At 38.3% G+C, this 13,667-nt stretch overlaps 1 protein-coding gene across 2 annotated transcripts in view; it reads left to right on the forward strand.

Moving 5' to 3' along the window:
- Positions 1–920: 920 nt before the first annotated feature.
- TFG (trafficking from ER to golgi regulator) overlaps positions 921–13,667 on the forward strand; it is a 19,472-nt gene continuing 6,725 nt past the window's right edge. Inside the window, exons 1-6 of one of the 2 annotated variants that reach the window (XM_035897558.1) lie at positions 921–1,300; positions 2,489–2,593; positions 4,576–4,784; positions 9,741–9,824; positions 10,687–10,833; positions 12,336–12,503. In XM_035897558.1, the coding sequence (XP_035753451.1) occupies positions 4,601–4,784; positions 9,741–9,824; positions 10,687–10,833; positions 12,336–12,503 (583 nt within the window). In that variant the 5' untranslated portion in view covers positions 921–1,300; positions 2,489–2,593; positions 4,576–4,600. The remainder of the gene's footprint in view (positions 1,301–2,488; positions 2,594–4,575; positions 4,785–9,740; positions 9,825–10,686; positions 10,834–12,335; positions 12,504–13,667) is intronic. The other variant, XM_035897559.1, reaches the window with a different exon arrangement.

Below are 13,667 nucleotides of genomic sequence, written 5' to 3' on the forward strand. Positions count from 1 at the left end.
TGATTGCTGCTCCCCACTGGCTCGGGCCTGCCCGTATCGGAGCTGGAGCAAAACAAAAAAAGCTCTTGTCCTTTCTGCTCCCCACCCCTCCCACCCCCCCAGCTATCTTGGGAGAGCTCTCGTGGCTCCGTCGAGTGGGGTTTGGGAGGCAGTGCTGCTTGGCCCTGTTCCTGTATGCTTCACCCTGTTGTTCCTTGTCCCTGTTTTGACAGAGGAAAAAGTGAAGCAGAATGCCGGTTCTTCCCTGGCAAGGCTGTCTTTCTCTGCTGCAATGCAAAAAGGGTAGTGAAATCTAAACATGGTTATGACATCATGGCTTTAGACAAGGGATCCTCAAGTGACTGGCTTAGATTGGACGGTCGCTGTCCACATGCACCATTTAGATTGGTTCATGATGTGAATAGAAAGTGAGCCAAGAGGGGAGGAAAAAATCTGTACCTCCAAAACGCATGTGGTACACCAGGAAGGTTAGAAAGATGTCACTCTTACGAAAAACAGCCTTTCTTAAACATGAAGACATTGATTTTTTTTTTTGTTTTGTTTTGTTTGTTTGGGTTTTTTTTTTCCCCTAAGAAAGTAGATGCTGCAATTGGTTCTGCTAAAAAGCTCATTAGTGTGTGTTCTGGATGTCTTCTCTGAAAAACTCTCTCAAGCGAGTCATCCGTTCAGCTATGTCACAGTGAGGGAAGAAAAGCTTGAATGCTGTGTAATTCAATAATTAGAACATTTCACATCATTTTCTGTAACAGTTGCAAGCAGTTGCAGTGCTTAGAATCTGTCTCTTAAAACCTGGACACCTTCAAGCAGAATGGAGAACAGTTGGACAAAAAAAGTGCATTTAAATGCTTTTCCTGTTACCTTTTCATAATCATTGATAGACACACAACGGATTTATGTGAGTAATGCTGGTAAATAAGACATTATAGTTCTGTAAGTAAATTACAGCGACTGGTTTCCTTGCACAAAGAAACAAATGATGCATTCAGTCTGTTGAAAGGCCACAGGAGCTCAGGTGTGTCCACCGAAATGTGTATCTTTAGGAATTACAGGTGAGGTTTGATTCTTAGCGTTGTCAGTTTCTAAGTAGCTTACATTGTAATTCTAAAGAAGCAAAACCAGTGCCCGGCTCCAATGTTTAAACAACATGCGGTGGTAGCTTAAATGAACTCTCCAGGTTAAACCACTCTTAAATGCGTTATCTGTGTCCCGTATTTGTCCGTTGCAGTAGATTCTACCTGCAGCTGTAGCAAGATTGGGGTGAAAGGGGCACCATCTTCATGCATTACTCGTTTCGTAAAGTGTGAGTGAGGAGTCAGAAAAGTAGTTTCTTCCTGTTCACCTGCTTAGTATGTCACAACAGCTTTACCCTCTTCCTGTCAGGAGTGAGTACAGCCCTTTCTAGAGGTGAACATTTCATACGCAGGATGAGGGGAGCTGCTGCCAGCCTGTGAGAACCAGAGAGAGGGGCTTTGTCTGTTCTCTGGGGTTTGCTTGCTGTCTGCTTCAGTCCTGTATGTCTTGTGCCTGTCCCTTCCAATTTACCTCCACTTGAGTTGAAAGAGGAGAGCTGGGAAGCCAAATTTCATGTGGGTGAGAGGAACCTACTTTTTCTCTCTGGTTAGCAGCAGATCATCTAAAAATCAGATCACGGATGTTTGAGATTAACCATGTGGGCAAGAGAGAGAGACAGGGAGGAGAGTGCCGAGTAGGGTACGCCTATCGGGTGTGAGGGAGGAGCTCAGTTATGTTCTCTATTGGACTGGTCTGTCCTGTAGCCCTGGGCATTAAGCACTTGTGTAATAAACAGGTGGGCTGCATAAACTTCACACAGCTCATCGCATAGGCTTTCCAGCAGAAAAAGCACAATCTTAAGCTGAATTGAGGGCAGTTCTTATTTTTAAGTGGTTGTATATTTCTGACTGCATTTCCTCCTTGCCCTGTTTGGTGGCTCTTCCTGTGGCAAAGTGGCATTACTGCTCCTTTCCTCTTGGTAGTCTGTCCTAATGCTGTGCAGTCTGTCCTTGAAGACACACTACTTAGTGCCACAGGGGCTTCAGCCTTAAGCTAAGAGGTGGACTTCTAGGTTTTTGTACTGCTAAATCAATCAAAGTTTATTTTCTTTAACTTAACCAGGGATTTTAAGATGGAGGCCATACAAACGAATATTTTGAGACTCTTGGGGAAGATCACTGCCCTGGAAACGAACACATTACTGTTAGGAATTCCTACATGCAGTTACAAAATTTAGAAAATATAAACAACTTCTATTATGAAATGAAAAGTCTTGTTCAAGATCTATTTTAGTTGAACTTCAGACTCTACTTGAAAGTGTAAATCCGATTGTTATATTTTGGATAAAACAGTGACTTTTTTTAGTTGGGTATATTTGTTAGGGTGTTCTAAAGTGGAAGACTGATGTGAAGTGTATATATAATTCTAAGGAAGTGTGACTGTAAATAAATATTTCTTGGTTTTTTTTCTGATGCAGCTTCCTGTTTTCTGGCACTGATAGTGCATGGCGGCTTATCCTAACTCTGTCCTGAAGTGAGGTGGGAAATCTGTCCAATAATCCAGTATCAGTAAGACGGACAAGGTAATGATAAAAGCATGTTTTTGGAACGGAGGTGAAAGAAAACCTGTGGATGGATGCTGTTTTATTTTTTTAACGCTTTACATTAAAAACAAACAACTTCTGCAAAACACTGTGCTTTTATAACCAACTTAAATTGTTAATTAGGCTGGGTTGATGTGCCTGCAGTCAAGACTCCTATGTTGCAAAATATGAATAATGCATTAGCGAGCATTAATGATACTATAAACTTCACTGTTCATTATAGTGTCTCAGTAGCAACCTGGCTGTGTTAATTGCAGGTCCCTTTTCTCTGCAATTAGATTCTATCCACCTACTCCTGTTATGTCTGATTAGGAGAATGAGTTTTGTTCAAGAATTGCTTGTGTGTCTATTTTTTTGGATGTCACTGGGCTAAACAAAGGGATTTGTGTAAAATGTTTGCTTTATATTAATTACTCAAAAACCCCAGAAATTGAATTGCAATCTAGAGATAGCATCATACTACATCTTTTTAATGCAAAACATTGCCATTGAAACAATCGGGGCATCAAGGTATGATGTATTAAAGGCTTTAGCTGAGTGTCTTGTTTCTCTGGTAGGAGAGAAGTAATTTTCAATGCAGTACTTTAAAAATAGACTGACCAAAGCAAAATTCAGTTTTCTTATAAGGCACTGTGTTACAACATCCTTAAAGGCAAGGGAGAAATATCTGCATATCTCTACCAAGGATGCGTTTTGCGCAAGAGAAGGAACAGCATGCTTGCCTGCATGTGGCTTTGGAAATGTCAATTTTTATGTGTAGGGCTGCCTACTTTTAAGATCTCTGGTATTTGTATTTCAGATGTGAAGATAACTGATCCTTTATTTGGTCCTCATTCCAGATCTATCGTTTTGGCCCTGTCCAAAACAGTGAAGAAAGAAGGGGACATTTGACTATCTATCTAGATCTTTTTTTTTTTTTTTTTTTTTTTCTCTTCTCCTCTCTCTGCTCATAACTTCTCTGTAGTTTCTGTTTTTCTTTTAAACATAAGGCCTTTGTGTTTTTTAATGAGAGATGCCTGATACAAAGTGATAATTTTTAAATTGTCTTCTATAAAGTGTTAAAGAGAAAACTCTGAAGTATATGCTGTGTGCTGCTTGGACACAAGATGGCTTTGTAGCGCTTCTTTTTAAGTTGGTGCAGTTGTCCACCTCTCTTAAGCCACTGAGAGTAACTGACTGTTCTGGCCATGTACACTGCATAACAAATTTGTGGCTCTGAGCCTAATGAGCAGCTAATGTGTGGTCTGTTGAGGAGCTTTTTAAAAAACAAAAATCTTGGTTAAAACATCTCAGTCAAAATTTCAAAACAAGAAAAATTTTGTCTGGACAGGGACCCTCAGTGTGTTCTGATCATGCATATAATAAAACCAATGTTTAACTCATTGTTTATTTGTTCGTGAAATACTTTGCTGATATCATAATTATGGGAGATATAAAAATAATCTAGTAAAGTGCTAATGTAACCAGTATAATGTTGTAAGGCTGACAGCTTTTGCAGCAATTTCACTTTCCCTGAGAGACATGTATATGTATCTCAAAAGCAAATCCTAGGGAATGTTAGTTCCTTTATAGCTTTTTTCCATGACAGTTTACAGCTGATACCTTACAAAAAAATGCAGCCAAGTTGAAATTTCTAAGTGTCACACACATTTAAAAGCTGTCTGAGTTTTAAAAAAAATCTTTACTTTTAAATTCTGAGCACTGGGAACTGTGATAACTGTTAATTTGAAGTGTTGGATCCTACAGAATTGTTCTTTGCCTGTGAGCTCAGTTAATGTATCGTGCGCTTTATTGTTTGAGAAATCAGTGCATCATGGAGTGTGTCCGAGAGAGGTTCTTTGGAGAGCTTCCTAAGAGTAATGCTTTCCAAAGATGGAAAGCTTCAGAACCATCACCAGATACGTTTAACTAACTAACAGTTTAGTTTTCTACAATGTTTTTATATGTTTTGTTGTTAATAGGTCTGCAGGCGATAAGGAATCCACCATGAATGGGCAGCTGGACCTAAGTGGGAAGCTGATCATCAAAGCTCAGCTTGGGGAAGATATTAGGAGAATTCCTATTCATAATGAAGATATTACCTATGATGAATTGGTGCTAATGATGCAAAGAGTTTTTAGAGGAAAACTTCTGAGCAATGATGAAGTCACAATAAAATACAAAGATGAAGGTAAGGTTTAATTACTACTGTTGAGGTTTACTACTGTTGCTCTGATATGGTTTATCTATGGACAGAAACTCTGAAATTCACCTCTTCAAAATTGTCCACATTCATTGGCAAATGCAAGTGATTTCTTGTGAAATCCTTTGAATCAGACAATAGTGACTGTATCTCTTGTGGTTACGCTGCCTTAACATAGTATTTCCTCCAGTTTTTCTGAAGTATCAGCTATCTGAAAGTTCAGTTTTTTGCTGTTGCAGGAAGCTGATGCTATTGCGGGTTTCTCTTCTGTCTGTTCATTTAATCATCTTTTTGTGTTTTCAGTGCTGAAGTGGGTTTGAAGGTGAGGGGAGAATAAGCATGTATGACTTAACACAAGCTCTTATAAGACTTTGAAAGCTTGATTTATGTAGTAGTGATTCTTAATTATGTTTTTCTCGATCAGTAAAGATTAGAAGAAACTTCTAACTTAATCTGAAATGTTTATAAAGTAATCTTTGCTCGTGTTGGACATTGGTTGATTCAAAGAAAATCTGGATCATTAGTGCTAAACAAACACAACCTTAAGAAAGAAGGGCTTCCACAGAATGAGAAGGGCCTTGTTTGGGATGTGTAGAAAGAGAGTTGTGGTTCGGAGGATTTTTCCGCTTTGAATGTCAGTGTGGGGCATGGAATAAGTTACTTAATTTGGGACAGAGGGGTGGTATTCATAAAATGAAACTCAGAATGAAGTAATAAAATCCAAAGCCTATTAGTGAGATCAAAGACTGTGTGATAATTGTGCTGGTGTACAGTAAAAGCTGCATTAGTGAAGCATTCAGGTTCATTTTTCTTAATAGCACTAGGAAACTTTAGGACTGTCTGTGGTATCTCAAATGTCAAATAACTTTTGTTTGTACATCTAGGCAACAAAATTTCACTTTGAATGACCCTGAGAGTTTTTTCAGGGTCATGAAGCTTCTGAGAGACGCTGCTTATCAAAACTGATATTAGTGAAGGGTTAATATTTTGGGTCTTGATCTCTAGTGGGAGAGAGCTCAGTGGATTTCTGGTGGGTTTGTTTTTCCTCTTATCACATAATCGATTTCTTTTTTCTTTCTGGGATGAGAAAGGTGAAAGGAAATTGATGGATGCTTTTTCATTAGTTTAAAGCATCTGGTCCCTTTTTTTGCATTCTTACCTGTTCTCTGGTTTTGTGTATGCTTCAATCTTTGTCCTTCTTTGAAGAAGATAATGGTGTATAGAGACTGTAATTGTGGTTTCATGCTTTGGTTGTCTTTCACGACCTAGAGCCCTCCTACTTTTAATTTAGGTTTCTTTGTCTGAGAATGTACTACTACTCCCCTGTGATGTGAAATTTCAGTATGTGTTATCCTAGCTGATCATCACTTCTAAGAACATTTAAACGCTGTTAATACCGGAGGAAGTTGCAAGTGATTAAGGAAAATGTTAACAGAACTAGACTTCAGTTTGATTGTCCTATGAACACCATAGTATTCTTGATTTTAAGCTAAGATTCTTCTTTTAATCTATTTTGGTCATTAGAAGCTTTGGAATATATGCAATCTAGCTATTTCCATTTTGTTATTTATCCCTCCAGACCTGGAGGAACGCTTGTCTTCATCTGTTATGAGGAGGTATCCTGAGTTGGTCTAGGCATTTCCACTACTTCTACAGCCTTGATCTGGGTCTTCTCAGAATTCTTGTGCATGCTCTTTGAGCATTCAGAAGAAAGCTTCATCTCTTTGTTTCTTGTTGCTGTAACGCATGAAGCTAGTGATCTTCAGGCCTGGATATAGGATTTTCTACTTAAAATTCCTGCAAAATACTGTGGCTTTATATCTTCATCAAACTGTCATGATCCTTGGATCTAACACACTTTGAAAAAACCAAACTTGTATGCTTAATTGGAGAGGCTATTTAAATCCCAATCCTTCTGTCTCTGGATTTGTGGACTAAGATAAGCAGAAGCATGTTCCTAAGTTATATTTAGGATATGTGATGCTTTTATTAATTACTATGGAAAAGAAGTTTCAGTTTGATTACTGCCTTGTGGAGTTAAGCTATATATTTAAGCTGGGCATCGTTCAAACGTCTGAACTAATAAAATTGCTCTACTAGATGTGAAATAATTTTCATGTCCTGCTTAAGGTTCTTGAATATGTAGTATAACCCAATGTCTGCAGAAAAACCCCAAACAAGCCAATAAGGACTGCCAGCAGTGAATTTATATGAATCAAAGAGTAGAATTGCATCTTAAGCACCCCATGTTACTGAGTTACATATGCTAAAGCCCCTATGGAGTCAATAATAGAAACTTTTACTTTTTTTTCTTTGGTGAAGTTAGGCTTGGATTTAAAATTGGAGTGCCTAATGTGAGATTGGCCTTTTTGATCTTGTTTTTCGTTATCTTGCAGAAGTTGATGTCTTTGTGTCAGAGGCAATAATAGTTATTAAGTCATAGTGCCTGTAATCAAGGTGGTGTGCTAGTCAGTAATGACTCTACCTTTGGTAAATTTACCAAAGTGAAGGAAAACTACATTTTTGGTGGTGGTGTTTTTGGCTTTTTTTTCCCAAAATGGAATAGAAAAAAAAAAAGAAGATAAATATAAAGCTAGTAGATGAGGGGGCATAGCTGGCGGGGCCAAGGATAATGGGGCAGATTTCTAATGTCTTAAACGTTTCTAATTTCTTCTAGTTTCTAATGTCATAAAAATTGGAATGCATCATGGTGATGCAGAATTAATGCTAAAATACTTTCTGTTCCATTGGTAAGTCAAGGGAGTCACTAGCTTATACTAAAGATAAAAAAAAAAATAATTGGCATGGCAGGGAATATTTAGGGTACATGGGAAATTGTAAAGAGTGAAAGCTGTGTCCCTTGTAAAAACAAGAAAGGTAAGTTCTTAAAATAACAAGATTAGTGAAGAAAATAAAGTCTGTTTTACTTATCAGTAGAAAATTAACATTGTATATACCTATCTATATTGTAGTAACAGGAATTAAGCTTCACTGACATTCCTTAAAATGGAAAGTTTGTTTGATAAATCTAATGTACTTAAACTGTCAGACTTTGTATGGCTTGACATACACATATACCTTGTGAATCCTATCATATGCTCTGCTTGGGTAATAGCTTGATGGCTGTCAATAGGAATCATAGAACTGACTTTATTCATCTAACAAGATTCTGTACTTGATGCTTTTCAGCCTTTTTCTCTGCTAGCAGTTTAAAATAGAAATTTTAATCATTCTTAATGCCTTCAACATAAATGTTAAAATAGGTGAGGGATAATAAGATGGAATGTCTGGATTTTTTTGTGTGACATTGATCCATGTAAACCCTGTGTATTAATATATATTTTCATTTGGCTATGCAGGATGAACTGTTTAGAACATGCATCTTTGTTTAGGGAGTGAATCTGAATGTTCACTGATACAACAGAAAAGCATTGCAAGATGCTCTGCCAATGTTGTGCATTGACCAGAGAAGTAATTGTCGTTTATTGTGTTATCAGGAGAATATGGAATAGAAGGGCTTTGTGTTAAGACGCCAGGGGATTTTGGTATCAGCGTTTAGGAAAGGATACTGAAAAGCTGGAGGAAGTGTTTGAGTGGGAGGGAACAGCTGCCCCCCCCCCCCCCCCCCCCCCCCCCCCCTCACTTTACTGCCCGAGAGAAAGGACTGTTTAACTTTCAGAGTTACTTGTTTGGGGTCTGGTTGCGTAGGTCTTGTTATAGATCATAATAGCAAACAGAGACACTATTACTTTCCCCTTCCTAGCACTAGTGAGGCCCCACCGGGAATTCTGTGCTCAGTTTTGCTGCCTGCACCCCAGGCTAAAAAGACTTGGAGAAACTGGAGAGGGCACAGCAAGATGTGGTGAGGATAGTGAAGGCCCTAGGGCAGGTGGCCTGCGGGGCCACTGCATTTGAGGGAGCTGGGCTCGTTCAGTGTGGTGCAGAGGAGGCTGACGGCAGAGCTAATAGCAGCCTCCAGCAAACTGAGTCTTGGTTTATCTGTGATCTTGTTGAGCGAGCAAAAATGTTAATGTGGGTTGTCTTGACTCACGTTAAAAATTTTGAGAGACCAGACTTAATGGGAACTTGGTTTCTCTCTTGGGTATTAACAGGATTACAGGTGTTAAATGGTTTATGTCTAGAGCTTTATATATTAAGAGTAAGGGATCCCATACAGTTCTAACACAATTTCTGTGACCAATGGCAATGTGCAAATTCATTAGGATGCCAGTTCCTCTGAAATCTGACATATAAAAATAAATGGCTAGGAGTTCAGACTTCATGTCAAATTCTTGGTTTGAGAGAAAAGCGTTTTTCTGGCTACTTTGATGTCTTTACGCCTTCATTCCTGTTGATGTGTTAAGGCTGAGAGATTTTTACTATTCACTGTTATGCAGGAACTTTATTATCTTTCCAGTATTGAAAATCAGTCTTCCAAGTGTAACCTCAGAAAGCATTCTAGTCACTTCAATTTTTCCCTTGTTAGTGTGCATGTTATGTTTTTTAAAAATTAAATTGAGGTTGGCTTGTGCCATCTATCTTGACTCTCCTGCTGTTCATGAACAGCATAGTTTAGGAGCCACTTGGAACAGGCATATAACTAACTGGCAGCATCATTCTTTCTGGTGTTGGACTTTGTGAACTCTTAGCTCTAATGTTTTATCCTGTATGTAAGCATAAAAGAGTGATGAGCTATATGGAACTTTCAAAGGGCCAATGTTAGAAGGCTCCCTTTTGGAGCTGGTCATGCTTCTGTCTTATCTTCTGTGCATAATTTCCATGCACACTGACTCTTGCACTAAAATAATAAACTTTTTTCCTAGTAACTTCAGAATCAAGTAGGGAATGTTATTTTTGAGTAATGAAGTAACACTTCAGCCCTAGCGTGGAGTTCAGTAGTTAATAGGCTTTGCTTTTAATGTCACTTTTTCATGTTCTTTTCAGATGGAGATCTTATAACAATTTTTGATAGCTCAGATCTTTCCTTTGCAATTCAATGCAGTAGGATACTTAAGCTGACATTGTTTGGTAAGTAGAAGATTGTCTTTTTTTTTTTTTTTTTAATAGTGTTTATTGAAATTGACTGGAAGCTTTCAGTTTGTCACTTCAGAAGAATGGAAACAGTTAAACATACTGGATTAATACACCATACCTATTTTCTCTCTTGACGTTTCATGTGACATCTGAACTTACGGAAACTGAAACTATTTCTTTTTATGAGAAATGGCATACATATATAGGTGGTCAATGTTTTTTTTCTTATTCTCCATGTTATCTTCCATGCTAGCATTTGTGGGGTTTTCTTCACTAGTCCGTGAGAAATTTAAGATGATTATCTTGCAGTGTTACTAGTACACTGCTAAAAACTAACATTAATTGCTTAAAGTTGAATAGATTTTAACATTTATCCTTTGGCCTTTATATAAAATACTTACTTATTTTCAAGCTGCGATTGGTAAATTAGCACATAGTTCCAAGGAATAGTAAGCAGCCTTTAACTTGGATGCTGGCCTTATTCATGAATTGCAGCAGCGTTGCCTATGCTACATTAGTTCTAAAGGCACTTTCTAAAGGGACAGCTTTCCACAACCAAGTATGATATTTGTATTGTTTAGGGTATATTCATGGAAATGAGTAAACAGTGCAGAAACTTACTGCAGACTTTGCAGTTCTGGTACTGTGGATTATGCTGAACTGAGATATATTAAAGGAACAGTAAGCTCTAGAACGAGTTCAGTCTGTGTTGACTAAACTTTGGCACTTTAGACTCCACAGAGGAGGAGGATGCTGTGAGCAAGTAGAAGTTGGGAATTTTTTTTTTTTTTTCACTTTTAAACTGGATGTCAGAATGTTACTACAGTCTTAAATTTATCTAATTGCTGTTTTGCAGTGAATGGACAACCAAGACCCCTAGAATCTAATCAGGTGAAATACCTGCGTCGAGAGCTGATAGAACTTCGCAATAAAGTCAATCGTTTACTGGACTGTTTAGAACCACCAGCTGAACCAGGGCTTTCCACTAATCTGCCTGAAAGTGGTAGGCAGCCTGGCAAAGAATTGTTTGGTTTGATTTGCAGAGTTGTGAGCTGTTTAACAAAATGAAAAATGGAGGCTTGAATGCTGGTTGTGATCATTCTTAATTGTTGCTTGATGGTTCAGAACTTAATTTTTAATGCTTCAGTTATTTCAGAGGCAGAATTTTTATTCATGTTACCTGGAGTAAAGCACTAAGTTAACTTAGAAATAAAACTTTGAAGTCTTGAGTTTTTGTTGCAATGTATGAAAATGCTGTAACTAACACTTGTGAGTCACAACAACATTTTGAGAGGGCTTTGAGCTGAATTAATAGTTTGTTGTTGCTGAAAAGTTCTTGCTCCCAGCTGAGCACTCCCACTGCTTACTTTGGGCTAGCTCTGGTGCTTATCTTGTCATGTTGCTAAGCAAGTTTAAATCGCTAAAACAGTAAAAAGCAAATTCAGCAAAAAATATATCCACTTTTTTTGCCAGGTTAGGAAATTGAATCCACACATTTTGAGCTCAGACCAGCATCAGAGCTGTCTCAGGGTAAGCAGCACAAGGGTGCAGACAGGGGTGGGAAAGGATTGTTGGGGGAGGGCAAAATGGGGCAGGAAGTTTTACTCTTCCAGTTTTGAGGTGTTGATCTCCTAGCTTAGGGCTGTTGTACTGTAAAAACTATACCTCTGTGTGCTTAACTACAGATGTGGGGCAAGCTGGACACAGAAAATAATGACACAAAGCCATGGAGTACAGTGTTCTTGAGTAAAGAGGTGAACCAAGAACTCCAGCCTTTCTTTTAGGAAACGCTGCTTTTGTATTTTACACTTCAAAGTTTTATTGTTTAATGTAGTCTAATGCCAGCCCCTGTTCCTACAATATAAGCAATTACTAGTTTCAATGGAATACTGTGGATTCTGGTTATAAACCATTTGGAAGAAGGCTAGGGTGATGATCTTAAGAGTGTAAACAAAACTAGCCAGTCTAAGCCCTGTCTGCACTTGTTTGTTTTTAAGAGAAAATGTAGCACTACTAGCTAAGGGGTTTCTGAGTGATTCAGTATTGCTTGTATAATTGCAAAGAGATGAACTTTACCTGTCAGTTTAGGAAGAATTCGGGGAGAAGGGGATAGAACAAAACAAAACCTGCGGTTGATAAAACACTGTAATAAACAGGAACCTATCCTGTAAGTTTCCTTATTTTTGAATTCCTGGTAGGCAAGTCATACCAGAGCAATTTGTTTGAAGCAGGAGCCTTGTACCGTTGAATTTAAGACAAATAGATACGTGATACTGATACTCGCACAGCGTCAGTGTATCTTTAAGTAACTGTGCAATGAAACCTAAGCTTTGGGTTTCATTGCAGTTCAGATACATCACTGTTATCCTAACATAAGCATTTCAACAGTTAAAACATTTTTAAAAACCCCACAACTATGCAATTTTAAAGTCGCTGTACTACAATATATAAGTATGATGGTGTTTCAGTTCTCAAGAATTAATAACTGGGCATTTTGTTTCGTAGATGCTGTAGATGGTAGGGAAGAAAAGCCTGCTGCTGCTGACTCTAATGTTAAGCCATCTACTCAAGTTATAGCAGCAAGCATGTCTGCATTTGATCCACTAAAGAACCAGGATGAAATCAGTAAGAACGTCATGTCAGCGTTTGGCTTGACAGATGATCAGGTGTCAGGTAAGAATACGTCTTGGGAAAAGGAAAGCAAAACCTCTTCATAACAGATGACTCGAATCTTGATTTGTAACAAAGCATTTGTATTTTGGATGTATCAAACTGTGTTCTGTATTCACTATTTCTTTTCAGAATTCTAAAACTTGCCAAGTTAAGGTGGTGTAACTGTGTTTGCTGACTTCTGTATACAAAACATTGAAACGTTGCTGTTGGTTTTAGCATTGTGTTTTACATTGGAGTAGAAAATGGCTTAAATTTTTTTATTTGAATTATTTAAAGCTATTGTGTAGAGTAGCTTAATTGGTATCTGCCAGTGATAGAAAAACAGTAACCACTGTTCTGCCTTAGGGTTCGATCTTGCAGTTCATGTTCTTGGCTTGTGCTTCTGCTGTTTGTCAATCAGAATGTTGTGTATGACCCCGCCCTTTCTCTGTGTCCTTTCAAAAGTAAATAGTGTCAACTTTTTTACTGTTAACAGAAAGGAATAACATACTTGTCTGAATTATTATTTATTCTTGAAGAGCTGCATGACTGTTGGCCCTACCTAGTGGTAGAATGCTAAACTTATAAAAGCTGATTGTACTAAATGGAATGCAGTCAACTTAAGACAGGGTAACTGAAGTTAGAAGAGCAACGTAAAATGTAATAAGGAGTGTGATGCAGAATATAGAGGAGTGATTTTGCACAGAATCTGCATGGGTCTGGCAAGAGCTAATGTAGCATTGAAACCTAAAAATAAAGCTGCTGTTAGTTAACAGGATTTGCTGTGTACTCTCAAATTTAGAGCAAGTAAATTTATATGGTGTGTGAAGTAATGAATGATGCAGACGGGCAAACTAATAGCAACTGGAGCTTGTTTCTACAGTATGGCTGCCTTGGCAAAAGTGTGGCGTGATAGGAATAGATCTGCACTGCGTGATCGCGACTGTGCAGGATCCAAAGTTGTACCCGCAGACAGAGTGGTTGTCTTCAGATTGGGGCACTGCTCCGTGGATCAGGCCTGTTGAGTGATCTCTTCCTCCATGGCACATTTTGGGTATTGTCACAGCATTGTTATTTCACAAATGAGATAAAGGTTTGATGGTACTTGAAAACTTACAGTGGGCTACCTCTGAGCAATGAAGTGATGGAATAGAATACGAAGTACAGCTAGTGGAAAACTGGAGC

The sequence above is a fragment of the Egretta garzetta genome, unplaced genomic scaffold, assembly GCF_000687185.1.
Source record: "Egretta garzetta isolate BGI_Z169 unplaced genomic scaffold, ASM68718v1 scaffold367, whole genome shotgun sequence".
NCBI classification, from domain to species: Eukaryota; Metazoa; Chordata; class Aves; order Pelecaniformes; family Ardeidae; genus Egretta; species Egretta garzetta.